This window comes from Myiozetetes cayanensis, unplaced genomic scaffold, assembly GCF_022539395.1.
Source record: "Myiozetetes cayanensis isolate MyiCay16 unplaced genomic scaffold, myiCay2020 scf27, whole genome shotgun sequence".
Classification (NCBI taxonomy): Eukaryota; Metazoa; Chordata; class Aves; order Passeriformes; family Tyrannidae; genus Myiozetetes; species Myiozetetes cayanensis.
In genome coordinates, this window is record NW_026087488.1 from 4,515,161 (window position 1) to 4,541,852 (window position 26,692).

The window sequence follows — 26,692 nt, forward strand, 5'->3', positions numbered from 1 at the left end:
GTCGTTTCAGGAGCTTTTGTTGCTCGGGGCTGGGGGCCTCTTTGTTTCCTTTACCCTTTCGCCAGGCTTGGTCACAGCCTGGTATTAAATTATTCAAATCATCTCGCTGGGCTTCACAGCTGAACTCCTGCAAGGAGCGCAGGCTGTGAAATCCCGAGGGCTCCAGCCCTCGCTGTGAGCCCCCGGCCAGGCACAAAGCACACTGGTTTCCACTCCCGGAGCAAAGGGTCCCGATATTTGAGCTGGTGACACCTCCAGCCCCAGCACTGCAGTGCAAAGGTGTCATTAAGCCATAAAACAACCCACCTAACACCAGCACATCGATGGGAACAGGGGGGCTGCACCCCTGGATTTGGCAGCCCAGCTGAAGCAGGAAGAGCCCAGCTCCTGAAACACTGACATTTTGGTGGCATCACTGACAAGACAAAGGATGTCAGACCTCTGTCTTGCCTGCTGCTGTCCCAGCAAGCCCTCAGCCTGACAAGGTTGTAGAAGGAACACCAGCCCCCTCCTATAGGATGTGTTTGGATGCGGTGTGGGGCGAGGGGAGCCCTGAGAGCCCAGCAAAATACAACCAAGAGAAATCTGTTGCTGTAGGAGCTGGTGCTGCTGCCAGCTCAGTGCAGGGAGGAGAGGCAGCAGCCCAGAGGGGCTTTGAGGCAATTTAACCCAGCCCTGTAATTACCTCGGTGCCCAGGTTGGTCTGGGAGGGGAGAACACCTTTCCCTCTGTCGACACCGGGCTGCAGGAGCCATCCCTGTAACCTGCAGCATAAGGAAAGTGCCAAAGGACTGGTAGAGCCTTTGAATTCCAGTCAGCTTCCTGGGATAGCAGGGTGTAACCGCCTGAAAAGGCAGCTCCACAAGAAACAAAAACAGCAGGGAAAAACCCATGCACCCACCCTGCCAGGAGCCAAACAGGGAGGCTGTGTCTGCAGCCAGGGCTGCACACGCCTCTCCCGGCCGGATGGGACCTGCTCCCTTCCCCAGCTGGAGCCTGGGAGGCGAGGGAAGAAAGAGCAGGAGACCTGCAGAAATTCATTACCTTTCACATGACAGAGGGATCAGTTGGCTTTTACCAGAGCCCGGCGAGGTTTCCCTCATTGAAAACAGGAAAGAATCACAAAAAATAATTAGAGAGATTTCATCTCAGCCAGCTTATGAAAGCACCGACTTTATACACAACAGATTGGCAACAGCACAAAGATGGATGTGAAAGGCAAGAGCATTTGCAATGTCAGACAGATCAGAGACAGAAGCTCATCAAAAAAAGGCCCAGGGCAGGTTTAAGTTGAAAAAAGAAAGGAGGAGGTTAAAAAAAAATGGAGAGGAAACGGCCCTTCTGGAGATAAAAAATGTGACTCCTGTTCATGACACACGGATGTACCCCTCCTGCCCGCAGAAAGGACCCCTGGTGAAAACTCATCATCTCCCTGGAAAGATCTGGGTAAAAAACTTCAGTACTGACAATCACTCGCTGTGTTTTGCTCCTCAGCTGGGAGCCAGCGAGCTGGTCAGCACCAGGACTGAGGGGCCTGAGGACAAATGTCAGCTGGAGAATCCTCCAGCGAGCTCCTGGGGCAGGGGAGGCTGTAATTGGAAAGCTCCAGGCGGCATTTCGGGAGAGTGAGCAGGGCTGTGCCACACAGAGAGGCTGCTCACAGCCGGGCTCGGCCAGCCGAGCAGGCAGGACCCCCAAGAGTGTGCTGAGCAGCTCAACAAATGGGTGAAACGTTTACAGGGGGGATGGGAGAGGACAGACTTCTCTAATTAGCAAAGAGGTTTGCATTTAGTCACCCAGCACAGCGCCTGGGGCCCTGACTCCAGACACTGCTGTGCAAAGGCTGACAGCTCTCCCAGACACAGAGCTGTCAGCCTGGGCTTTGTAACCAGAGACTGCTGCCACAGAGGAAAACAACCTCTGTGTTCCTCACCCTTGTATACAGGCACTTCCAGCAGGGAGGGGAAGAGCTGTGCTGTGACCCCCTGAAGGCAGCACCGGAGCTCTGGGGACGTCCACCTCATGGCACATGCAGGGCAGCAGCTCTCAGGCACTGGAGGTTCACAGTGACTCTCGCTGATGCGATAAGTGAGACCAGCTCCGGTTCCGTGGGAACCATCGTTAGGAGCTCCCTGTTTCCAGACTGCTTCCTTTGGAGTGCAGCTGGGGAGCTCTGGAGTGTGTCCGAGGCAGGCAGCAGGAAGAGGCCACGCCATGCTGGTGGCTGTGGGAGCCCCAGCACTGTGTACAACGAGGTTGGATGTGGCCCCTCTCAACTCACACTCACTGGGGAGGTGACTCCTCCACGGCAGCTGAAACACAAAGGGCAAAGACCAAGATTTAGCTGTGAGCCCCTCCTCAATGAAGCTACAGGGAACAGTGTCCTACCCCACACAGGCCTGATACCTAACAGATAGACACCGCAATCCCTGTTCCACTATCCCAGGAAGCCATTGCAAGGCCTCAGTAGTGGCACAAGCGAGGCAACACCCAGTACACAGAGCCCAAGCAGGAGGAAACGCAGTCTTTTGAGGCTTGTGCCTTCCTCTCCAGCACACCTGGCTTCTCCCAGTTATTCTGTGTTTGCAGTGGGATTGAGAGAAGGGTGCAGCAGTGGCTCATGATAAAGTGGGCAGCAGTCCAAGCCAGACAAAAACAGTGTTGACCCCATGGGAGGAACCACCAAGCGGAGCAGGACGGCCGCCCCAAAGGTGGAGCACGGCTTGCTTGTGCCAGCAACCTCTCCGGGCCGGATCACAGCCAGAGCTGACAGCAGCAATGACATCACATGTATCAACGGATCTCGTGTTCTCTCTGGAGAAATTTCCAGGCAGATTGAGCTGTGTGAAAGCCCAAAGTCAGATCTCAGCTCTTTACAGAGCTCTTGCTGCTTTTTGCACGCTGGTTGCTGAGGGATGCTGGGGCAGGCGAGGCTGCTGCCCTGACACCGCTGAGTTTGCACTTCCAGTACTGGGACAGGAGGGATGAGGTTTCGGACAGAGGGACAGCAGTGGGGCTACACACTAAGTCCCTGCTCTTACAGTGCTGCAGGTGGGAGCCCACAAACCAGCTGCCATGGAGCATGGAGTAACTCCGGTAGCGGAAGGGGAGAGCAGCCTGCAGCCTTCCTGTGGAGACAAAACCCTTTTACTCCCATGACAAATGCCCTACTTGTTCCTGAGCCTGGGGACTCAGCCATTCCCTCTCCCCTTCACGTGGCAGAGCACATCACATGAGAGCTCGGCACTTGCAGGGGAGGAATGGGAGCCAGGGCCGATTCCGCTGTGCCGGGGCAGTCAGCCGGGCCTCCTCCCCTCCAGGCTGTAATTAGCCTCCTTGAAGTGGGCTGGGACTGGAATCCCTCAGCCCAGGCTGAGGCCATAATCAACCCAGCAGAGGTGGAAGAAAGGCCCCTCCAGCAGTCTGGGCCAGGCTCCCATTGTACATCCAGGCAACAGAAGGGCAGGTCACGCCACGGGCACGTTTTAACCACGCAAAGATGCTGCCTTTGGCCCGAGCAGAGAGGAACCACAAAACCATCGCTATCTTTTCCAAACCACAATGGAAAGGCAGCAGCCAAAATGACGCCTCAAATCTCAGCTTCTATTTCAGAAGCATCAATTAGAGAGCTGCTCTTTTTGGATACTCGGTGGACCGCTGGCACGCCAGCTCCCCACCGGCCGCAGCTTGGCCAGCCCACCTGTCTGGGAGTGCACCAGACAGCCTCTGCCATTCCTTTACTCCCCTGGCCCAGTGGGAGTGGCAGCATCACAGAAATGCAGAGCAGAAGGGGTATTTTTTATGGGCTTGAAGTTATTTCTATTCATCTGCAGCTCGAGAGGGACTAGAATAACACAGAGCTTATGTGCCAGGGTTACTCGGTATCTCCGGTCACAAGGCATTGTGTCTGGCTGGGCCCTCATGGCAGGAATCACAGGAACAAAGCATTTACTCACGCTTTACTGCCAGCAGTGTGTTCCCGTGGCAGCAGGCTACAGAGGTCACCAGGTATGGATGTGTCTCCTCCAGCTGCACCAGCCTCGGCACTCCCGTTTCCTCGTCCTTCCTGCCCAGGCGTCCCCTGGCTCCTTTCCCCCACGTGCACACCTCGCCGTCTGCAGAGGGACAGATACACTTTGCTGCACAAGTGCCTTGGACACGGCATGGACTGCAAGCAGAGGACAGCCAGGGCCTGCTGCAGCCCAGGACAAAGGGGCTTCAGCCTCACCTGCTCCGATGGCCACAGTGAAGGCATCCCCACAAGCCACCACGGTGACCTTCATCGCCTGGAGCCCCACAACCAGGTGGGGCACACGGCTGTTGCGGCAGGAGTTGGTGCCCAGCTGCCCGTGCTGGTTGCTCCCAAAGGTGTAACAGTGGCCAGAGGCTACAACAGAGAGGAGAGACACAACTGGGTGTCACTCAGGGATGCACTGAAGTGATCCCTCTCTTTGCTGTCTCCCATGCTGATCATCCTGCTTCCACAGAGCTCTAGCACTGGATGTCTCTTGAGCCTCCATGAGGCCTCTGCCCACGGGAACCGGGGGCAGGAGGAAGACAAGGAAAATGCAGGTGTTCCCCCCCACCCCTCAGGGATCTGGGCACACACCCTCACCTGTGACTGCAGCCGAATGTGCTGTACCGATGTCAGCGCACACAATGGGCTCTTGGTTCAAGGGGGCTGACTGGGCACACACAAACACTGTGGCCTCCTCCACCTGGTCCTCTGGGGAAGGCTCCTCTGCCGAGCTGATCCGGTCTAGGCCCAGCTTGTTACACCTGCACAGGGAAAAGCTCAGTTCAGAGCTGGCTGAATGCAGCCTGGTACAGACACCCTGGAGACAAACCCTGCCCTGGCATAACCACACCACCAGCAGCACGATGCTGGGGGTAAGATCCCACAGGAACATGTTCTGGAGCCCCCTGCTCCCTCTTCCCAGGTAGGACACAGATGGACAGGCCCAGGAAGGTGAAATGTGGACCCTCACCCCTCTTACCTGTTGCTCCCACAAGCAAGAATCTGGTTCTTCACTGTGAGGACCATGGAGGAATCGATGCCACAGATGACCCTCTGAGCCTCATGCTCTGGTGGGACTGTGACCTGCTGGGGACAGTTGTGGCACTCCAGGGTACCCAGCCCAAGCCGACCTGGCAGGAGGAACAGAGCAGGGAACAGCTGATGGAACAGTGACCTCAGCACAGCCCCACAAAGAACAGCATTGACACAGCTCAGCTGCTGTAAGAGCCCAGCCTGGCACCCAGAAAGCAGCAAAACACAAAGCATGGGGGGCCTGGTATGCAGTGAAACAGCTGCAACTCTTCCACACCCACCTACCCTGGCACATCTGGAGGGGACTGTGGAGGGGAGGCCATTGAGGGGAGCAGGAACAGGCAACAGGAAGCATAAGCCCTCTTTTGCCAAACAGGCATCTCTTACCATTATCCCCCCTGCCCCAGGCAAACACTTCCCGTTCGTTGGAAACCGCCAGGACGTGAGATGCACCACAGGCCACCTGCACCATCTCGTAGCCCAGCAGGGCCTCCACAATCTTGGGCTGGCAGGGGAAGAGCAGCAGCCGTCAGCCGAGACCTCCCAGCCTGCCCGGCTGCTCCCATCCCTCCCACCCGGCCCCCCCAGACTCAACACAGAGCTGGCAGCATCCCAGTTTTCATCCAACACAAACAACAGAGAAGATTTTTTTTTTTTTTTGTTCCAAACAGTCTTCAAAGGGTTTAGAGACTACATGCACACAGCGCAGAAGATAACGCAAACATCTCTGGGGCGGAAGAAAGCAGCCAGCACGAGAGTTTGGAGAGGGAAGAGGTTCAGCAAGGGTTGGGATTCGCCCCCCTGCCCATGTGGGGAGTGCCAGGGGCTGTGAACGCCCGCTCTGAGCAGGCAGGGGCTTGGTGCAGGATGCGTTGGCTCAAAGGTTCCTGTGCAGAGGAGGTGTAAGTTAACGGCTCAGATTCATTAGGGTGTGGAGGGACCAGGATCTTCACATTTCACCCAGCCCCTGCTGTGACCTGCTGTTAGATCTGACACCTCACCACTGTGAGCCTCATTCTCATTATCATCCTCAAGTGAAAAGCACCATTTGTTGGGATCTGGCTGCTGCTTCCAACTGGTCTCCCCTCCCCAGCCATAAGCACTGAGCAGCTCAGCTCTGGATGGAGCAGGAACAAACAAGCCAGCTGACCACAGTGACAAATGGCACCAGTCCCCGGGCTCGGCTGGAAGCCATCGGCTGCTGCCACATCCGAGGGCAGGCGAGGAAGAAGCTGGAAGGGAGCAATGAGCCCTCAGCTCCAGTGCTCTGAGCCAATCGGAAACACACAGCTCTTCTTTAAATACTGGCTCTTTTGAAAAATAACTTTTCTCAGTGAACCTTGGCAGCTGCAGGCCAAGAGTGAAGCAGGCAGGTGTGTGATTGGAGGCAGGCTCCAAGCTGGGAGCCTGCCAACAGCAACCACAAGGCAGCTCTTGACTTCCCCCACGCTCAAAGGGATCATTGTGTAGGGGGGGAGAGAAAGAGAGAAAGCAGGTTGGGTCTTTTAAAACCCGCAGTGACAGGGAGAGGAGGGGGAGGGGGTCGGATGCCAGAGCATGCCTGGGATGCACATCCATGGAGCTGGGATGAGCCCCGCTCACGTGGCACAAAAGTCACAATCCCTCCTCTCCCCTGGGGGAGCAGCAGGCCCAGCACCCTCACCACCAACCTGGCTCACGTCCGTGAAGTTTCCATGCCCCAAACAGCCATTGCTGCCACTGCCGAAAGTCATGATTATCCCCCTGTCTGGAGCAGCAGAAAGAAGTCGTGTCAGTGGCACACGTGAGGCCCTGCAAGGCACACGTGAGGCCCCGAGAGGCGCGTGCAGCCGAGAGGACATGGCTCCCGGGACAGCTTGGACCCACTCTGACTCATGACTTGCTGCAGGGGCCACAGGCCTTCAGTGAGCTTTCAGGGAGCAGCAGGAGCTTCCAGATAACTGCAGCCTCTCTGTGCTCAACAAACAAACAGCAGCGATAAGAGAGCGCTGAGATAACACTGCTGCAGCTGCGTACGCAGGAGCTGTGAACCCCACAGTCTGTCAAGGTGTTAAAGTCACGGAGGCACTCCCTGAGCAGCTGCCCAGAAGAGGGATGGCAGGAAATGCCACGGAGAGGTAGGACAAACACATGCCCACAGTGTTTGCCAGTTGCATATTTGTAGTTTGCTGCCCTGACCCCCAGCAGAAGAACAAACAGAGCTCCCAAAGGACCACTGGGAGGGCTTTGCTCCGCAAACATGGCCTTGGGCTGGTGTGTGTGTTCTCCTCCCACCCAGAACACCTCCTGGCCCACTGTGAGGAGGCTTCAGACCCTGCCTTCCTGATGCTTGAGGATGACCAGCCCTGCAGCAGCTCACACTGTCTCCTCACTGCGACACCAGTCCTTGTTGGTCACTGCCTGTGCCTGTGTTATGCTCACAGAGTATGTGACAGAAAGGTTGAGCTTCTCACACACTCCTCACACTGCAGTCCCTACTGTACAAGTCACTTCTGGCTTTAGGTGACACCAATGCAGCCAGAACAAAAAACAGAGGAGATTTCATAGAATCATTTAGGTTGAAAAAGACCCTTAAGATCATCAAGTTTAACTGTGGCCCTCCCCACCCCAAACCTTTGGAACTGAATTGACCAGTGTGGCATCATGCCTGCCATTTCTGACCCCTACCTGCTGTTACATGAGAGGCCACAGAGGCCTCCATGTCACCTCAGCCCAGTGCCTCTCTCACATTTCTCTCTGAGCAGGCTCCCCAGGCAATCCTTGCTGGCTTGCAGAGGCATCTGGGGCTCAGGCAGGGGAAGGTAGGAGGGCAGCAGCTCACCTGTGAGGCAGGCTGTGAAGAGATCACCGCAGGACACGTGTTTGATGGTGACTCCAGACTGGCCCTCCAGAAAGCGGGACACGAACTGAGGCTGGAGCTGCTCGGTGGATCCTGGGAGAGAAGGGCCTCCAGCAGCCCCCATAGGAGGAGCCTGATGGAAAGAAGCCATGTCAGCTGCTGCACCTCTGAGCAGCAAGAGCTGGGATAGGGAAGTCAGATGAGCCCCTTCCCACTGACTTAGCAGTGCTACCCATACCCTGGATGGGACAGTGGTCCTGGAGGAGGCAGTGCCAGGGCAGAAATGTCTCCTCCTCAGAAATCACACATCCAAGGCCTCCACAGCCACTGCCTTCCCCAGGTTCCCTGTCACTCACCTCCCACAGGATGAGCCGCCCCGATTTGGTGACCCCAGCCTTCTGTGTCCTGCCAGCAGAGACCTGCACCACCTCGGTGTTCAGCATGGGCAGGCGGAGCGGGGTGGTGATCCCGCTGCCCCACGTGTAGATGGATGACAGTGGAGGTGGGATTCCTGTCCTGGCTGAACCACCTCGGACACCTGTGGGTCACACAGAAATCACTAATGTGGATCCCTGACTCTGCTCCCACAGGAAAAGCGATGACAACAGCCAGTCCTGGTGCCAAGCAAAGCTGCCTGCCAGCTGTCAGAGCCAGACCAGTGCTGATCCAAGGGGAAGCAGGGGAGCTCCCAGCCAGGGAACATGGGAACAGCTCCATGTATTTTATCCCAGAATTCAGGGAAGTGGCACCACAGCTCTAGCCTAATTGTTACCAGTGCCAGCTGCATCACCCTGCACTGGGACATCCCCCTGCAGCACCCCTGGCTGGTTCCCAGGCTTTTGCTGGGAACAGCAGGAACTTATTTCAAGGGTTCAAACCTAGAAGAGGCAGCTGGAGAAAGAACTCTGCTTGGTCCCCAGAGCTGAGGTGCCCACAGGCTCCTCCAGGGCTCAGGGAAGGTGACATCTCTTAAATTCCTGTCTCCAGAAGTTGGAGTGCCTCCCTGATGTGCGCCATCCAAAGGAAAGCTTCCGAACGGAGCTGAGTGGAACACACTATGCCAGGACTCACCCCTTGGCCTGGCACTGCTTGCCCGTCCCCCCGTCCGGCTGTGGGTCACTGTTGGCACTGGAGCCAAGGGTTTTTCAGGCCTGCCAAACCAAAATCCAGCCTTTAATGTCAGCTCAGCCCCAGAGGTCCTGCAGAGCCCTGCATCACAGGTCTGGGCAGAGCTACAGCATAAGCCACGGCTGAATAGCTCACAGCACTGCTTTGTCGGTGCTTTAAACCACCTGAGAGAGGGGAGTTGGCACCAGTTCGCTTCCCCCTGTGCTCACAACTCTCTATTCAGTGTCACTGTGATGACAAGCCCACACCTGCCATGGCACCTGCCTGGCCCTGAGCCCCTGGGTCAGGCTCAGCCAGCAGCAGCTGCACACTGGGCAGCACAGGAGAGCTGTGGGACAGAGAAATCACTCTCTTTGGAGCAATGAGCTGGTCAGACACATACTGGGCTGTGGCAGTCCCTCCCAAGGGACACTAAGGTGGCAGTGCCACTTGCCTTCTCATTTTGACGCTACCCACGTCAGTGTAGAGGTTCAGGAGGGGCCGGATGCAGATGGCCTGGGCCATGATCTCGTTCAGCTGGGGCCGCTTGGAAGGATCCAGGTTCAGCATGCTGAGGATGAGCTGGCGCAGGTCGGGGCTGTATCTGTCTGATATTGGGGCAAATGTCCCACTCATGATCTTCAACACTAAGGCAGGAAGGTTCTGGAGAGAAAACAAGAGACTTACAGTGGCTGGGCAGTCAGGGGCGAGGCCGAGGAAGGAGGTCTCAGCACTGCCCTCTGCCTTCACACTTCCCTGCTCAGTGAGAAGTGATCCCAGCGTACATTTTCACCTCTGTGAGAGCCCATGGCTCCCTGTGCTACTGCATACACCACATTCTCCTCTTACCGCAGCTTCAAAAGCCCTCTTGAGGCTGGCGAGCTCGTACAGCACACAGCCCAGAGCCCAGATGTCACTCTTCTGGTTGTAAGGCTTCCCTTCACAGAGCTCTGGGGAGATGTAGCACGGAGTTCCCACCACCTAGGAGAGACAAAAAGGTTTACTGTGATGGTGTGAAACTGGGGCAGTGAGGTGATAGAGGAAGGGCTCAGTGTAGAGCCCAGTGCTCAGGCTGGCAGGAACACCACCACACAAAGCTCCGTGGAGCGGGGCTTTTGTTCCCTGGCACCAACAGCTGCCTGACAATCCCAGTGAAAAACATGAGGAGCTGCCTTTCCAGTGACACATACAGTGATTGCCTCTAATTTTGCTCCTATTCACTTGAGAGAATCAGAGCCCAGAGCACTGAGCATGATACAAACGTCTGGTCAGATTAACCCAGGTGGGGAAAGACACTCAAATGTCAAGCTGAGAGAAGAGATTAAGGCAAGGCAGGACGTCATCACACAGGCAGGAGTTTAGTTGCCAAGGATGCGTCAGACAAGCCTGCAAACCCCCACCACTGTTACAGCAGTGTCTGCCCTCACCAGTGGGACCAGACACCCCATCTTCTCCCAGCTTTGGGCAGGCAGGTCTTTCTCACCTCTCTGCAGCCCACTGAGCCACAGCAAACTTGGGTGTGAAGACATCTGCCTGTATAAACTCCAAGGAACAAAGCAGCATCGCTCAGAGATGCTGCCAAAAGACTATTGTGAGCCAAGGCCAGAGTCTCCAGCCTGGTGCCACGGGATAAAGCAGCTCCCCTGCCACTCACTGTGTAGGCTTTGCTCTTGCTGCTCAGGATTTTGGAGATGCCAAAGTCTCCGATCTTGACAATCATGCGGTGCTTGTCCAGGAGGATGTTCTGGGTCTTCAGGTCACGGTGCAGGATCTGCTTGGTGTGCACGTGATGCAGAGCCAGGAGGATCTGCACAAAGAAGTGCAGGATGGTGTCCTCATCCAGCAAGGAATTGCAGCGTTTGTGGATGAACTCCGCCAGTGTGCCCCCTGCAAGGAACAACAGAGGGCTGTGGGCAAGGGAGGCTGCACAGGGCAGCACAAACCCGGCCTAAAACCAGAGGGGATTTAGCCATGGCATCCTAACAAGCCAAGCATGTGGGAAAAACACATCCTGGTGGGACACACAGCATGTCCTCCAATGCTCCTGGGCAATGGCAGTACAGCTGGTGGAACAAAGAAACAGCCTGAGAGAAGTTACTGTTGACACATTATCGAAAGCAGCAGGAAAAGAAACACTGAAATTACAGCTCTTGGAGGAGGACAGAAACCTTGATGGCAGAACAAGATCAGCCTGTTCTGCAGAAGAGAATTCTTGCAGTCCAAGAGGCCACGTGGCACAGAGAGGCCCCTGTTGGGAAGGGGAGGTCCAGATTCAGGGCTCACACATGGCTTTTAACAAACCCACATGCAAATGTTGATTTCATCTGGAATTCCACAGCAAATCTCAGTGGGAATCACAGAGCTGCGGGACCAAACAGAGCTGACACAGGGAAACGTACCTGAAACCTGAGCCAGAGGCAGATGGTAGCACGCTGATCAGGGACAGAGGGGTTTGAAATGTCCTTGGTTTGGATATGATTAGCAGGTGTAAGGCTAACAAAATGGCTGAGGTTGGAAGGGATCTTGGGAGATTGCTAGTCCAGTCCCCTGCTCAAGCAGGGCTACTGACAGATGGCTGTCGAGGACCAGGACCTCTCTTTTGAGTATCTCTAAAAATTGGGACTCCTCAGCCTTCTCTGGGCATCCTCTACCAGTGCTCAGTCACTTGGCTCACAGTCAACCTGGTGTCCACCAGGACCCCCCAGATGCTTTTCTACAAAACTGTCTGCTCAAGAGGGATGCTTGCACTCTCTGGGAGTCCAAAGCACAAGATCTTTACAAGGAGCACAACGTGGGGCTGCTCAACCCAAGGAGAGCTGAGCGCTTGGCATGTCCTGGACCTGCCACAGGCACTGGAAGAAGTCGGGGCGCACCTGGGGCATACTCCATGGCGATCATGAGTGCCTTGTCCTCCAGGAAGTTCTCGTAGTACTCGATGACGTTGGGGTGGCTGAGCAGCTTGAGCACCTGGCACTCGTTCTGTGCCGCCAGCCGCTCGTCCTTGCTCATCTGCTCCACCGGGATCTGCTTCAGGATCACCAGCTTCTGGTCGGCCTTGCGCAGGCACAGGTGCACGATGCTGCAGGGGACAAAGCACAGGGCCTGGCCACTACCCTGGGGTGACACAGGGCCTCTGCAATCCCCGAGCCCCGGGGTGTCACACATCTCCTGCCGTGTCCCCAGAGTGTTCCACACCCCCTGCCGTGTCCCCCTCGCATGTCACACACCCGGTGCGGTGTCCCCCCGGGTGCCACAACCCGGCTGGCCCTCGGCATGGACAAGAGCCTCCCCGTCCTGGAAGCCTGGGCTGCGACCTCCCACCCCGCGGTACAAAGGCCTGGAGACCCCCATATCGCCCATCCCCGGTGCCCCCCTCACCCGAAAGCCCCTCTCCCCACCACGCGGATCCGCTCGTATTTCTCCATCCCTGGGCCCGACTCCTCCCGTCTCCATGGAAACACTTCCGCGCCGCTACGGCGGCCGCGGGAGGACAAACCCCGCCGCGGGTGTAAGGCCTGGGAAGGGGTTCCCAGGGGGACAGGGCGGGTGACGCCCCCGCACCGCGGCCTTGGGGACCCTCCTGCTTGGGTGGGCACCCCAGTGCCGCGGGGAGCCTCGGGCAGCACCCAGGGAGAGGGGCTTGGGGAGCGCTGGGCTGCCCCCCCCCCAGGCTGGGGGTGCCAGCAGGACCCCCCGCACCCTCAGAGAGCGGCAGTGTCCTCGGCAGCCTCCAGCCCCCAGTGTTGGGGGGCACCCACGGAGAGGGCTGTGCTGCTGCAGGGCCAGCACGGGCCCCCTCTGTGCCCCCCAAACCGGCATCAGACCCGCAGGGGGTCTAATCCCTGGGGCGGCCGTGACGGCGGGTATAGAGCGCGGGAGGGGGTCCTGCCCTGCTCCCAGGGGCGGCTGCCCGTGCCCTGGAGTGAGGACAGGGACACAGGTGGCACTGCCACGTGGCCATGCTGCCATCTAGCGACAGCCAGCCCGGCTCACCGCGGCCAGCCAGCGCCCTGCACCGGGGGGCAGCCATGGGGCAGGACCCCCACTCAGCAACCAGCCACGCCTCGGGGCTCACGGAGCCTCACCCTGCTGCCAGGCTGGTATGACGGGACTCCTGTGTGTCCCCCTGCCTGGGGTCCCCCTCTATCTTCATGTGAGAGTTTGTGGGTGCTCCCCTTACTTTTCCAGGGCACGATGGTTTCCCCGACATCCTTCCCCGCACCATGCGCTGCAGCCACCAGGGACAGCCATACCGTGTCCGGGACACACGGTGCCCAGAGCAGATGTGGCGGGGCCCACGCCAGCTGTGCGGCACTTGGGACAGATGCGCAGGGCGCTGCACAGATGTGCGGTAACATCTGCCACGCACACGCTGCACTGCCCCCGCACCCCTAACCCTCCCGCGCTGCCCGGGACAGACGGGCAGTGCCCTGGCACACCCACGCGTTCGCTGCCTCGCACACGCGTGCAGGAACACGCAGCGCAGAGCAGGAACGAGTCCAGCGCCCCGCGCAATCACCTGCGAACCCCGCACAGGTGACACACCTGCGATCCCCCCACAGGTGACACACCTGGCGGCACAGGTGACACACCTGGCGGCCACGCGCGCTCGCACCCCCCACGCGGGGGGGCGTGGCCAATGGGGCAGGCACGGCCGGCGCGCTCCCGCCCCTCGGCGCGCGTGCAGGGAAGGGGGCGGGGCCAAGGTGAGGCGCGGCCCCGCAGCCGCCGGGGGCGCGGTCGGAGGGGGCGGGCTCTGTGTTTGTGTGTAGGGGGCGTGTCCCGGCGCGGCCCCGCCCCCTCCCGCCGCGGCCGCGCGCCGCCGGCACTGGGCGCGATGGGCCCGGGCGGGCGGGCGGCCTCGGCGGCGCTGGTGGGCGGCAGCGTGGCGATCTTCGGGGCGCTGCGCCGCCTGGCCCTGGCTCTGCCCCGGCCCGCCGCCGTGAGGAGCCGCCCCGGCCGAGTCTGGCGCTGGAGCAACCTCCTGGTGTCTTTCGCTCACTCCGTGCTGGCCGGGCTGTGGGCCCTCTTCAGGTACCGGGCGCCACGCGCGGGGAAGGGTGGGCACGGCGCGCCCCGTGGGAGCGCGACCCCCGGCGGTGCCCCCAGGCGAGGGGATAGTGGGTCCCCTGCCCCGCCGTGTCCCTCATCCCGGCGCCCAGGCTGACCCCCTTCCTTCTCTTCTTACCGGCAGCCTCTGGCACTCCCCGGAGCTGCTCTCCGACATCCAGGACGGGTACAGCGTCTCAGGGCACCTGCTGGTCTGCTTCTCCTCAGGTAAGCACCCGGGCAGAGCAATGGCCGCAGCCATCCCACAGGGCTCTTCCCACTCCCTGCTCAGCCTCGCCCGGCATGCGGGCTCGGGACGAGTCCCCGGCTCAAGGGCTGGGCAGCTCTCCGAGCCTCCTGCCTGAATCACGAGCGTGGAGCCCGCCGGCTTCCAAACCCCTGGGGAACAGCGTCTGGGAGCCGCGTCTCCATGCCCAGACGGGGCGGAGGTGCTTCCGACACCTGGAGCACAGTCACACCACTCTCCTCCTCCTCGCTGCTCCTCCTCACCACAGCAGGTCATGGTGCACAAGCCAGACGCCCACAACACTCTCCATCCCACAGGCTACTTCATCCATGACACCCTTGACATCATCTTCAACCATCAGTCCCGCTCGTCCTGGGAATACCTGGTGCACCATGCCATGGTGAGTACGGCCAGCACGGGGGGCTATGCACCCTGGGGCTCAGCCCACCCAAGTTTCCTGTGCTATGGCCGGGCAAGCCAGAGCCCTTCCCTCTGCCTCGCCCTGGCTGCCAGGTAGGCTCTGCATCAACAAGGCGAGGGTGCCTGGCGGGGCAGGACGCCTGCCAGCATCAGCTCTGAGCTCCGGGGGCCAGCCAAGCTGCTGTGCCGGGAGAGGGAAGAGCTGAAGTCTCGTCCCAGCTCCTCAGCATGAGGAGGTGTAACTGGTCTTGGGGGATCTGGCTCTCCAGACTGGTTTTCCCTGGGGGGATGCTGCGATCTCTGGTTGGGGGGAACAGCATCGCATACGCCCATGCCCCAGTGGGGAAGAACTCACCTCCCCCAGGGCTGACCCTGCTCTGTGTGTGTGTGTGTGTGTGTCCCAGGCCATCTCTGCCTTCGTCTCGCTCATCATCACAGGCCGCTTCCTGGTGGCAGCGATGCTACTGCTGCTGGTGGAGGTGAGCAACATCTTCCTCACCACCCGCATGCTGATGAAGATGAGCAACGTGCCTTCCCCGGCGCTCTACGAGACCAACAAGTACATCAACCTGGTGATGTACTTCGCCTTCCGCCTGGCGCCCCAGGCTTACCTCACCTGGTACTTCCTCCGCTACGTGGAGGTGCAGGGCCAGGGTGCCTTCCTCACTGCCAATCTCCTGCTGCTCGACACCATGATCCTCATGTACTTCTCTCGCCTCCTCCGCTCCGATTTTTTCCCCTCCCTGCGCAAGGGCTCTGCGGGGAGAGACGTGGACGGTGAGAAGTTTCTGATAGACTGAGACATGCGCGCCGAGGGGGAACCTGGGCTCCGGCTCCTGGAGGTTTTTGGGCTCTCCAAACCTGCTCTGATGTGCCTTAGGGCTCGCTCCCAGGCCCCAGGCCCTGCCTTCACCCGCTCTGCTGCCTAAAAGCACTTCCCTGCTGGACCAGCCCGACAGCTTTGCCGAGCCACAGGGATGCTTCCAAAGCCAGGGGCATGGCCAATGGAGAAGCAGCCCAAGGCCAGCTTCCATGTGGGCAGCTGGAGGGCCAGGGGTGGCTGCATTTGACAGCTGATGGCCTGGGAGGGTTGCGAGGGAGGGGACGAGTCCCTCCCGTGGTGATGTTGGGTGTTACGTGCATTAAAATCGGTCTGTTCACTGCTGCCGCAGCACGCCTGGGCTGGCTATTCTGTGGGGCAGAGTGGGCCAGGGACTCCCCTGAGTCAGGGAGAGGCTGGGGCAACAGGGCTGTGGGAAAGGATGTGCCCCATTCCCCAGAGGAAGACTGGCAGTCCTCAGGAAAGGAGACAGCACATTTCTGCAGTGTGCTTTGTTCCAGGGACCCTCCCGGGATGCGCTCCAGCCCACTGGTTCCCAGCAGTCCAGCTGAGCCTTAAAGACCTCATCCCTTGCATGGATGGGTTCCCCTCCTCTTCCTCGCTCCTGTGCTCTTCCAGAGATCAGGGCTGTGCAGGGAACAGCTGAAGGGAGCCAGGAGAGGTACCAAGCCTTGTGGCGGCAAGGAGCCTGTCTGGGCTGCGTGACTCACCCGGCAGCCACGTGAAGTGGAGCTGGCATGGAAAAGCCGTGTGAGGCCATGGGCTCTTCCTGGAAGACTGCTGCATGCTCGCATCCCCCTGGAGCAATCTTCACCAGCACGGTGCAGCTGCAGCCCTGTGAGTGTGCTGAGCCCTCTCCTGCAGCCGCAGGACCAGGATGGCTCCAGCAGCTCCCCCAGAACAGTCAGAGGAGAGGAGAGGGTTCAGCTCCCCAAGGGAGTGGGGCTAGAACTGGCCCAGCCGGTCCTGTGGAGCACCAGAGCATCAGGGAGGCAAATCCTGCTGACGTGATGGCTCCGGGATCGCACTGGATCAACATTAGCGGTGGGGCTTACAGGGACTCCTACCCAGCCCCAGCTCCAGGATTTGTCCCACCCACCCCCTCACCAGCCCAGCTGAGGCAGAGACAGGCACTGCAGTTGAAATAAGCTGGTAATGAAGAGGAAGCAGTGGGGGAATCACCCTTCCCTCCAGAGAGCTGGGGGACACCTCAGGATGAGGATCCTGCTGGGACTTCCCGGTGTGGACTGGCACCATGGCAGGAGGTGTGTGCCAGGAACAGCCTGGCAGCTGAGACAGGGACATGATAGCCAGGACATTGTGTGGGCAGGGACCTCTGCCAGCTCTAAATCCACTATCTCCTTCCCTCCTTGCTCAAAGCAGGAGCTCAGCAGCCCTGGCAGGGCACAGCCTTACCCTCAGCAGCACATCCCAACAGCTACGTGTCTTCCAGCTGCAGCTTAAAAGCCCTGTGGCCTCTCTGCACCAATTCCATCTGCAAATACCCAGCACAGTCAAGCCCAAAATCTTAGTTTCCCCAGATGCAGCTCTGCCCCAGCAGGTCACAGGCTCAGATGACCAGCCCACGCTTCCACTGTCCTTAAAGCAGCGTGGAAGGGCCAGGCATGACAGTTTCCCAAAGTAGGGAGCAGGGATCCCTGCTGTTCCCTGGCTTTCAGCGGGAGCATCTCCCAGCACTGCAGTGCTGTACAGGCTGGGGCAGCTGTGGATCAGGCCGGCTGCCAGCCAGGAGCAAGAGGCAAGTGAAGTGCCAGGGCAGCAGCCACTGGGTTGAGTTGAGGCAAGGTCTGCGCTGAATGCAAGTCATGCTGATGTGGAACCCCTCCCAGGCTCCTGCTGCTGCACAACCTGGCTCTCCATACCCACTCCTCACCCAGCAGTGACACCAAGCTTTGCTACAAGAGGGGCACCTCTCCCTTTGCATCTTTCTTGGGGTGACTACACATGAAGAGGTGGCCTGGGGCTCAGGGGAACCTGCTGCTGCCCATCCACAGGCAGGGGGTTGGGCTGCTGCCTGGGAAGCACACACGGAAGCGGCACTACTCCATCCAGGTGGTTTCTCATCTCTTATTGCATGCAGGGAGCACCTCCTGCCTCCTTGAGCTCAGGTGAGAGGTGTCAAGCCCAGGGCTTGACACAACACAGCACAGATCTTCACCCCCAAGACCAACTCCCCCTTTCCATCCACCACCCCCCCTTACACTGCAAACCACTGCCCCAGGAATCCAACACTCTCCACAAGAGGCACGAAGGAACTTGGTGTCCCACCGCTCAAGAGCTCAATTAGCCCCAATCAATATTTGTTCACAGCTTTCACCATCTTGCTCAGTCAAGCCTAACTACGTACTTAAGTTCAAGTACTCCTAAAGGCTTTTCTGTAACTCCCCTGTTCCCTGCTCACCCAGTGCTCCACATCCTCCTGACTCCAAGCACTCTAAAAGCCAGTTCTATCTGCAAACATAAAGCCAAACACTGCAGAGGCAGCAACAGCACCATTTGGAAACAGCCCCGAGGACGGTGAACCCTGTGAGGAACAGCAAGAGGGAAACTCACACGCTGCAGCACACGGAGCAGGGATTGTGCCAGAAAAAACCACAAAGCCTCTGCTGCTGGATTAGTGTGAGGGTTTCAAGTGAACCTGCAGCATAAGCAGAGAGCTGATATACTCGTAAAATGGTGTGAGAGGTCACTTGTGCCAGATCTGAGCCACTGACAGGATTTTGCTGTGGTCACCACCTACCTCCCATGGTCTGCTCCACAAGGAAGCTGATCACAAACGCATTCTAATTACACTGGGCAAGGAAACCCTGGAGAACACCGGGATTCTTGGGGTAAATACAGAGATATTTGAGATTTGGGAGGAGGGTTCACCTCATGTTCACCCACAGCAGAGGTGAGTGACCCTGGAGACCCTCTGAGCAGGACAGCACTGCCCCCTGCGACCTCGTGGAGCAGCTGGCTCTGCCCACCCACTGCCAGGAACAGAAGGAGCAACCCCCTTCACCAAAAGGGAGCCCAAAAGTTTGCTGAGTGCTCTCTTTCACACTGGCTATGCTGTCACAAAACACAAGAGCCCTCCGTGGTGTAAGAAGGTTTATTATCGTGTCTGTACAGTCCTCGGCAGATGCAGTTTAGATGATTCCAATCTGGAAAGAAGCAAAGGATGTTAAAGCATGTTATGGTGGCAAAAAGGCAGAGCCTCCACCAGAGACATCACAGCCACAGCTGCATCTCCCCAGGATGTCTGTCCTCCAAGGACAACTTCTTCCTCCCAGACCTACCCAAAAGCCTTACACATCCACTTTATAACTTTATTCCAGAGTGATCCTTGCACATTCCCCTACTCCAATTTGTACCACCACTGCCTCCTGCCACCTCGAGGACTGAACTGACAGGGAATGTGGCTGTGTTCCTGAACACTCAGATCCTGCCTGGCTACAAGGACACAGAAGTGCCACCACGCTTGAAGCACAAGTAGCTCACGTGCACAGCAGGAAGAACAGTCAGTGAGGGAGACACAAGACAACTAACAGGGAGCTGTAGAGCTTCAAAGATGTCTCACCTTGTTGGCCACATCCAGCGCATCATAATCCGGAGCCAGTCGGACATAAGCCTTTTTCTCCCCGTCAGGCCTAGAGAGGAACACGAGGCATCAGAACAGGGCCAACTCCTCCCTCCCCCTCTGCTTTCCCACTGTTCCCATGTGCATCAGTGGTTCCTTTGGAAACATCACTGTTACTCAGTGGAACTGAAGTTTACATCATTTGCACAGGACCCCCTGGGTGTTGGAAGAGCCCCCTGACAAAGCTCTGGTCTGCCAACACTTCCCACTTCCACCAAGCTGTGCTCCCCTCACAACTTGCAGGTCTCAACACCTTTAACAAAGAGATCACAAAATTATTTAGGTTGGAAAAGACCTCTGAGATCAAGTCTAAGCTTAGACCAATCACCGACTTGTCAACTGGACCATGGCACTAAGTGATTTCTTAAAACACCTCCAGGGATGGCGACTCCACCACCTCCCTGGGCAGTCCCTTCCAATGTTTAACAACCCTTTCCATGAAGAAATTCTTCCTGATGTCCAACCTGAACATCCCATGGCAGAGATGGAGGCCATTTCCTCTCACCCTGGAGAGGACATTGCTACACAGCTTTATCCCACTCCTCCTGAGAGTTCCCACAGCTGCTGAAACTCACACACACTCCCACTTTCAGCTAAAAAATGCTTCTTTTGAAGCACCTCACACTCACCAGTGACCTGTTTTTACCCCCCTTCTCACCTAATCAACGTGTTGACCTTGGCCACATCGATATCATACAACTTCTTCACAGCCTGTTTGATCTGGTGCTTGTTTGCCTTGACATCGACAATGAACACCAGGGTGTTGTTATCCTCAATCTTCTTCATGGCTGATTCTGTCGTCAGAGGGAACTTGATAATGGCGTAATGGTCCAACCTGCAGGAGAGACCCTGTGCTTAGCAGAGGGCTGGCCAGGTGCTTCTCTGCACTTTGGGGGCCTTCCCTGGGGTGCATCAGTTGCCAAAAAAAAGTTGTAATCACAAACTCTCAGGCTTTGGTCGCTTTAAATCATCACCTGCACCCCCTAAACACTCCCTCCAGTGCTCTGTCACACACACACGTGTCTGAGCACACTGACAAGGTGTGACCAGGTGAGAGGGAAGTCCCCATACCAGCCCACCTCCGGGTCTGCTCCCACCCCCCAAACCCCACAGGGGGGCAAAGTCCAGCACTCCACACGTACTTGTTCCTCCGTGGGGCGCTCTTCCGGGGGTACTTGGGCTGCCTCCGCAGCCGCAGGGTCTTGGGCCTGCGGAAGGTGGGCGACGTGCGGATCTTCTTCTTCTTGTGGCTGTGGACCCCCTTGAGAACAGCCTTCTTGGCTTTCAGCGCCTTTGCCTTCGCCTCTGTCTTCGGAGGCACAGCTGCGGGGACACCTCAGTGAGCCGGGCACGGCCTCCCCTCCTCAACGAGCAGGGCCAGCGGCCCGCGCTCCCTCACCCAACCAAAATGAACCACAAAACGCCCAATGCCGTTAATACTTCCCCCCTTCCCCAAAAACAAACCAGTTCCCGAAAGGAAAGAGGCATTAAGTCCTTCTCCCACCAAGATGGGGACACCCCCTCTCAGAGAACCGGGCAGGCCTATCCCGGCCACCTCCACGTGCCCGCGCCCAGCACCGCGCCGCAGCCCTGCTGCGCCCACCCCGCCCCGCTCAGCCCGCCCCTCTCCACACACACTCACACCCCGTGGGGTCCCTCACGCCGCCCCGCATCCCCCCCCACACGGACCCTTCGCCCCGCGCCCTCACCCTCCTTCTTCGCCTTCGGCGCCATCTTGGCCGGGCGGAAGCCGAAAGGGGCCTCCCGTGCCGCGCCGCACGGGCTTATAGCGCCAAATCTCGCGACATCAGGAGCGACTCTCCCCCCCCCCGCTACCCCGTTACACGAACTCTCGCGACTACTTCAAAGCATGCTGGGAATAGTAGTACTTAGCGGTAGATGAGTCCGCGCATGCGCCGAGCCGTGGGGAATCATGGGAGTTGTAGTCAGGCACTCCACCCGCCGTCGTGGCGTGGGGGGGACCGGGAGAACCCCGGGGTGGCGGGGGGGTCACCGGGATCCCACAGCGCGGGTGGCAGTGCAGTGGCTCAGCCCCGGAGGAACCGGCGTCCTGGCCCCTCACACGCCCCCCGTGGGAGGGGCCAGGACGCCGGTTCCTCCGGGGGCTGGGCGTGCAGCGCCGGGCACCGCTACGGGAGTTGGGCGGTTCGCGGTAACGGGGACGCCTCGCTTCATCCCCCGCGCCCTGGGGACACAGACGAGGCGGGGAGGGCTTGGTCTTGGGCTGGGATGCGGCGGTGGGACTGTGGAGGCTGTGCAGGGGCGACACGGGGTGGGAGGGGACACGGGACACAGAGATGGGAATGGTGGTGGGGGGACATGGGGACGGACGGGCTGCGAGAGGTGGGACACGGGGACAGCGTTGAGCCTGGGATGGCACCGTGGGGATGTGGGGGCGACTGGGACACGGGCATAGGTGCGGCGTAGGGTAAATGGTACCCGGGTGTGTAGGGATGTGGGGAGGGTGGGACATGGGGACAGCTGCATGGCGGGATGTGGGACAGCCACAGCTCAGGGCAGGAGCACAGTGACACCCTGGCATGGCACACTTGGGATGGGGGGTTGGCTGGGACACGGAGACAGCGGAGACTCGGGGACAGCTGTGGCCAGGGTGTGCGGACAGCCACAGTCAGGGTGCTCGACGTGGCTGGGTTGGGGGATGGCCATCCTTGGGCATGCGGGGAGAAATCAGAACACGAGGACTACCACATCCTGGGAAAGCGGGAGACTACTGGGATAAGGGGACAGCCCTGCCTGGGGACATAGGGACAACCCTATTCGGGAACGCTGTGCACGGGGACAGCCGTGACACGGGGACATTGCCACTCTCTGCTCTCTCTGTCCCCAGGCCTCACAGTAATCCTTGTCCCATCCCTGCTTCCCCCGGCCACCCACCCCGCCTCGGAGACCCCACGGGACGATGAACGTGCTGGCTCCGGTCCGCAGGGACCGGGTCATCGCCGACCTGCCCCCGGTGAGCGGAGGGGACACAGCGGCCCGGGGGCGGCCTCGCCGAGCCCCGCGGTCACACCGGTGCCCCTCTTTGTGCACCCGCAGTGTTTTCGGAAGGAGGCCGCCCTGCAAACCCGCCCCGCCTTCCACCCCACAGTGGCCAGCGCCTGCCAGGAGCAGCGGACGGGCACTGTGGGGTGAGTCCGGCGTGGTTTGGGGTCCCCACCGCGGGGCTGGCAGGGGGTGACGAGGGGCCCCCACTGTCCCGCCGGCCGCGGGTGGGGGTCCCCGGCGTGGGCGCCGCGTGGCTGCCGGCGCTGCCCGTGTGCCGAGCCCTGCGTCACGATCCTGGAATGCGGCGCGGGGGGAACACGGGGTGGGGGAACACGGGGTGGCGGAACACGGGGGTCCGGGCTCGGCTGCGGCAGGAGAGCCGGGGTGTCGGGAGCTGCGGGCACGGGGGGACTGTGGGGTGATGCCTCCCCACCCCATGAGCCCCTCTGCCCCCGTGACCAGCCAGGGGGACGCAGGGGGGGAAGCCTCCCTCCCCCTCCCCTCCTGCCCTGCTGAGCTGTGCATCCCCCGCCTCGCTGCAGGTTCAAGATCTCCAAGATCATCGTGGTGGGGGACCTGTCGGTGGGGAAGACCTGCCTGATCAACCGGTAACGGGACCCCCGGAGAGGGGAGGGAGGAGGGGGGGAAGGGGAAGCGACTCCTCTCCCCCAAAGGGTGGCAGTGCCTTGGGCTGAGTCCAGCTCTGGCTGGACTCTGGTCCTGAGCACCCCCAGGATGGGGGGGCACTGAGCCACCAGGGGTTGGAATTGGGAGGGCTGTGGGCTGCTGACCCCCCCCTCACTCCTGCCCCAGCTTTTGCAAGGACACTTTCGACAAGAACTACAAGGCGACCATCGGTGTGGATTTCGAGATGGAGCGGTTTGAGGTGCTGGGGGTGCCCTTCAGCCTTCAGCTGTGAGTAGGCACCGTCCCAGCCCCTTCCCCACACACCCCTGTGAGCCCCCCTCACCTCCCACCCTCTCCCCCAGGTGGGACACAGCTGGCCAGGAGCGCTTCAAGTGCATCGCCTCCACCTACTACCGCGGAGCACAAGGTGAGGTGCCCACCCTGTCTGACCTCTCTGTCACGCTGTCCCTGTCCCCATCTCACCCCTCCTTCCCGCCCCAGCCATCGTGATCGTCTTCGACGTCAACGATGTGGCATCCCTGGAGCACACACGGTAGGTGACACGTGGCCAAAGGGTCCAGGTGGGACTAGGAATGAGTGTGGAGGGCTCTGGGAGTGGATGGAGAGGGAAGAGCTGGGCAGGGGCCACGGGACTGCTGGCAATGCTGTGCTGTGCCAGCAAGCTTGGCCACCAGCTGGTGACAGTCACCCCCACAGGCAGTGGTTGGCTGACGCCCTGAAGGAGAACGACCCGTCCAACGTGATCCTCTTCTTGGTGGGCTCCAAAAAGGATCTGAGTGTGAGTGTGTCCCCCTCCCCGTGGGCAGACTGCACCCTGGCTCAGCAGGGCTGTCCCGGTCACCCGCTGCCCCCGGCTCTGTTGGCAGACGCCGGCGCAGTACAGCCTGATGGAGAAGGACGCTCTCAAGGTGGCCCAGGAGATGCAGGCGGAGTACTGGGCTGTCTCCTCGCTCACTGGTGGGTCCCGGGATGAGTGTGGGGGGATGCAGATCCTGGCATCCAGCTGGGTGAGGGGGCACTCAGGGGGTCTCATCCTGTGGGGCAGGGGAGAACGTGCGGGATTTCTTCTTCCGTGTGGCGGCCCTGACCTTCGAGAGCAGCGTGCTGGCCGAGCTGGAGCGCAGCCACACCCGCAGGATCGGCGACACCGTGCGTGAGTACCCCGGCTGGCCCTGTGTGGGTGCCTCCCCCCTTATCCCCTGACCTTCCACCCACCCTCCTTTCTCTGTCCCGCAGGGATCAGCAGTAACGAGAGCGACCTGTACCTGTCGACGCCCCGCAAGAAACCCAAGTGCTGCCAGTGAGGGGGCACCCCCTGCCCCCGCCTTGCTCACACCTATGGACCAAAGAGGGGCGACCCCGGCCGGGCCCAAGGAGCCGTCCCTGCCACTCACCAGCCCCCCTGGCCTCTTGCCTGCCCAGGCACCCCCGGCCAGGGTGGGCAGGAGCACCCATGAGGCTCCCATAGCTATGCAAACCCAGGTACTGCTCGCAGGGGGAGATGCCCTTTTGTCTTAATAAAACCTTTTTTATGCTTTTTAAGAAAAGTGTGGGGCAGAGGGCAGGGGCTGCAGCCCCCAGACTCATGGGCAGGTGGGAGGATGGAGGCAGGGAGGATGGATGGCTGCCACCGAGGAGGAGTTCCAACTCTAGTGGATGTCTGGGGCATCCTGCCCTGCAGAGCCAGCAGCCCTGCACTCCTCGGGGGGCTGCAAGGGACACATGAGGTGCCAGCTCCCCATCAGTCAGTCCCAGCCAAACTGGTGGTGGTCGAAGCGGGGCTGCAGGCGGGGGGGGACACAGTGGGAGCACTTGTAGCGCTCCCGGATCCACCGCCCGCCTTCACTGTCCTCGATGCAGATGGCAGCGACTCCTGTGGGGACATGGAGCACCAGGGTGTGAGGATGGTGGTCCCACTGCACCAAAAGGTGCACCCAGTGGTGCCCTGGTGCCCCCAGTCCTACCTGCCACGACCCCCCCCAGCCTCTCCACCAGCTCGATGGCCGCTCGCATGGTGCCCCCAGTTTCAACCCACTGGTCCACGAGAAGGATGCGCAGACCTGGAGGGGGCAGAGGCTGTGGAAAAGTGCCCAGTGCCCACCCTGGCAGCCCCCCCTCCAGAATGGGAGCACTCACCTGGCGAGATGGCATCGGTGCGAACCTCCATCACCTTCTCCCGGCCCGAGTAGTCGGTGTAGGGCTGTGCCACCGTCTGCACGCAGAGGTGCCCAGCTTTGCGGATGGCCAGGAAGCCTTTTTGCAGCACAGCTGCGGTGGCAGCACCTGGGGGTGGGCGTGGCACCATCAGGCTCTGCATGGGCAGGGGATGGAGGGTGTACCCTGTGCTCACTCCTGTCCCCACTCACCCAGGATGAAGCCCATGGCATCGATACCAGCCACCATGTCGATGGGATCTCCCTGGAAGGGCTGCAGCAGGTCAGCCACGCAGTCCTGCAGGCCCTGAGGGGAGATCAGAGGTGCTGGGTGCCCACAGCCCACCACGGGCACCTGCAGCCCCGGTACTGGTGCCCGTGGGCAGGGCTGGGTGCCCCGGCAGCCCCACAGAGGTGCAGCCCACCCTGGTACCCCCGTGGGGACCACCCGCCCCTGGCACTGGGTACTTGCGGGTGGCAGTAGAGCCGGGAGGGGTCCAGCCAGGCGTAGTTGGGACCCTTGACGTTGGGGGCCATCAGCGCCAGGTACCAGCCCTTCTCCCGGGCAGCAGGGACGTGGCACAGGTCCATGTGTGGGGACTGCAGGCGCTGCGAGCACTGAGCATGTAACGGGGGTGAGCCCCCCCACCTGCAGCCCCCCCAGAGCTCCCCATGGCTTGGAGTCTCCTACCCCACAGCCACACCCACACGTGGGCACCTTGAGGGCCCAGTGCACCCGTTTTGGCTCCGTACCTGGGTGCTGGTGGCGAGGCTGAGCCGAGCGGGACCGTCATGGGGAGCGTCACAGACAGCGACAGCTGAGCAGGGGCAGCCCCTGCGGCACTGGGTCCCCGCCAGCGCCCTCGGCCAGCTGGGCCCTGGGCTGCTGCCAGGCAGGAGCCCTTTCCATGGGCTGGGGATGTGTCCCAGCCAGGCAGTTTTGTGGTGGGGAGCACCAGGGTTGGATGTTTGCACTCCACAGGAGTGTCCCCAGCACCAGCCTGCCTGTGCCAGTGGTGACAGGGCATGGTGTGGGTGGCACAGTCCCCACACCACGGGTGCAAGGGTCAGCGAGCCAGAGCGGTGTTCAGGGTGCTGTCCCTGCACTCCCGGGGTGTCTCAGTCAGTGCAGGGACTTTCTGAGGCCACCATTTTGGGGTGTCCAGGCACTGTCCTCCCTGGCTGAGCACTGGCTCTCGCAGTATCCCAGCTTGCCAGGGCCGTGTCTGGATTGTCAATGGGCTCCTAGGCCAGGAGTTGGCCAAGAGGGACAGCCCTGGCAGCGTGCTGGGAATGCCGGTGCCTTGTGGGCTGCCAGCCTGGCTGGGCAAGAGGCACTGGGCTGTCCCGTGAAAGGAACCGTGGGATGGGATGCAGGGCCACAGGGAACATCCATGGGATGGGATGGGATGGGGGGATGCCATAAGCATTCATGGGATGGGATGTGGAGAGCATCCGTGAGATCGGGCATGGAGATATGGAGAGCGTCTATGGGCTGGGATACAGGGCTGCAGGAAGCATCCGTGGGATGGGACGTAGGGATGCAGGGAGAGCATCGTTCTCCCATCGGGGCCACTCCGGGGCCGGGGGCTGCGCAGGGTCGGTGCGTCACGGGGCGGGGGTTTGGGGCCGGCTCGTTACCGGCCCCGGCACATCACCCCACCGGCT

At 60.1% G+C, this 26,692-nt stretch overlaps 5 protein-coding genes and 2 non-coding genes across 13 annotated transcripts; 2 read left to right on the plus strand and 5 right to left on the minus strand.

The window, feature by feature from the left end:
• Positions 1–1,157: 1,157 nt before the first annotated feature.
• Positions 1,158–14,221, minus strand: NEK8 (NIMA related kinase 8). 4 transcript variants are annotated; one of them, XM_050321976.1, is made up of 15 exons: positions 14,185–14,221; positions 11,870–12,075; positions 10,651–10,883; positions 9,846–9,977; positions 9,451–9,659; positions 8,961–9,040; positions 8,246–8,427; positions 7,872–8,022; positions 6,721–6,797; positions 5,438–5,555; positions 4,998–5,148; positions 4,616–4,779; positions 4,229–4,387; positions 3,957–4,115; positions 1,158–2,312 (listed from the first exon to the last, which is right to left on the minus strand). In XM_050321976.1, exons 2-15 carry the CDS (start codon positions 12,003–12,005, stop codon positions 2,284–2,286), a joined length of 1,980 nt encoding a protein of 659 aa, XP_050177933.1. In that variant the 5' UTR covers positions 12,006–12,075; positions 14,185–14,221; the 3' UTR covers positions 1,158–2,283. The 4 variants fall into 4 exon arrangements, with proteins under 4 accessions (XP_050177933.1, XP_050177932.1, XP_050177934.1 ...); XM_050321975.1 differs by lacking the exon at positions 14,185–14,221 and adding an exon at positions 12,375–12,452; XM_050321977.1 differs by lacking the exon at positions 14,185–14,221 and adding an exon at positions 12,395–12,414.
• Positions 13,789–15,883, plus strand: TLCD1 (TLC domain containing 1). Its single transcript, XM_050321980.1, has 4 exons — positions 13,789–14,030; positions 14,191–14,273; positions 14,610–14,692; positions 15,117–15,883. The coding sequence occupies exons 1-4, from the start codon at positions 13,834–13,836 to the stop codon at positions 15,510–15,512; spliced, it is 759 nt and encodes a 252-aa protein (XP_050177937.1). The 5' UTR covers positions 13,789–13,833; the 3' UTR covers positions 15,513–15,883.
• Positions 15,884–18,654: 2,771 nt separating this feature from the next.
• Positions 18,655–21,048, minus strand: RPL23A (ribosomal protein L23a). The gene is made up of 5 exons (XM_050321892.1): positions 20,906–21,048; positions 20,339–20,519; positions 19,855–20,031; positions 19,137–19,206; positions 18,655–18,720 (listed from the first exon to the last, which is right to left on the minus strand). The coding sequence occupies exons 1-5, from the start codon at positions 20,928–20,930 to the stop codon at positions 18,706–18,708; spliced, it is 468 nt and encodes a 155-aa protein (XP_050177849.1). The 5' UTR covers positions 20,931–21,048; the 3' UTR covers positions 18,655–18,705.
• LOC126643632 (small nucleolar RNA SNORD42) lies at positions 19,278–19,344 on the minus strand. Its single transcript, XR_007629784.1, has one exon. It is a non-coding gene; the product is annotated as a small nucleolar RNA SNORD42 (small nucleolar RNA).
• Positions 20,103–20,177, minus strand: LOC126643633 (small nucleolar RNA Z17). The gene has a single exon (XR_007629785.1). It is a non-coding gene; the product is annotated as a small nucleolar RNA Z17 (small nucleolar RNA).
• Positions 21,049–21,341: 293 nt separating the features above from the next.
• Positions 21,342–24,315, plus strand: RAB34 (RAB34, member RAS oncogene family). Of its 3 annotated transcripts, XM_050321895.1 has the most exons (11): positions 21,342–21,369; positions 22,066–22,191; positions 22,275–22,366; positions 22,766–22,831; positions 23,037–23,138; positions 23,213–23,277; positions 23,352–23,403; positions 23,568–23,649; positions 23,738–23,828; positions 23,917–24,024; positions 24,108–24,315. In XM_050321895.1, the coding sequence occupies exons 2-11, from the start codon at positions 22,138–22,140 to the stop codon at positions 24,173–24,175; spliced, it is 780 nt and encodes a 259-aa protein (XP_050177852.1). In that variant the 5' UTR covers positions 21,342–21,369; positions 22,066–22,137; the 3' UTR covers positions 24,176–24,315. The 3 variants fall into 3 exon arrangements, with proteins under 3 accessions (XP_050177852.1, XP_050177851.1, XP_050177853.1); XM_050321894.1 differs by lacking the exon at positions 21,342–21,369 and having other exon boundaries at positions 21,719–22,191; XM_050321896.1 differs by lacking the exons at positions 21,342–21,369; positions 23,037–23,138 and having other exon boundaries at positions 21,719–22,191.
• A 69-nt stretch (positions 24,316–24,384) lies between these two features.
• On the minus strand, positions 24,385–25,856 carry LOC126643501 (adenine phosphoribosyltransferase-like). Of its 2 annotated transcripts, none has more exons than XM_050321898.1 (6): positions 25,778–25,856; positions 25,493–25,633; positions 25,238–25,331; positions 25,008–25,154; positions 24,836–24,931; positions 24,385–24,744 (listed from the first exon to the last, which is right to left on the minus strand). In XM_050321898.1, exons 2-6 carry the CDS (start codon positions 25,613–25,615, stop codon positions 24,617–24,619), a joined length of 588 nt encoding a protein of 195 aa, XP_050177855.1. In that variant the 5' UTR covers positions 25,616–25,633; positions 25,778–25,856; the 3' UTR covers positions 24,385–24,616. The 2 variants fall into 2 exon arrangements, with proteins under 2 accessions (XP_050177855.1, XP_050177854.1); XM_050321897.1 differs by having other exon boundaries at positions 25,493–25,642; positions 25,778–25,851.
• Positions 25,857–26,692: the final 836 nt, after the last annotated feature.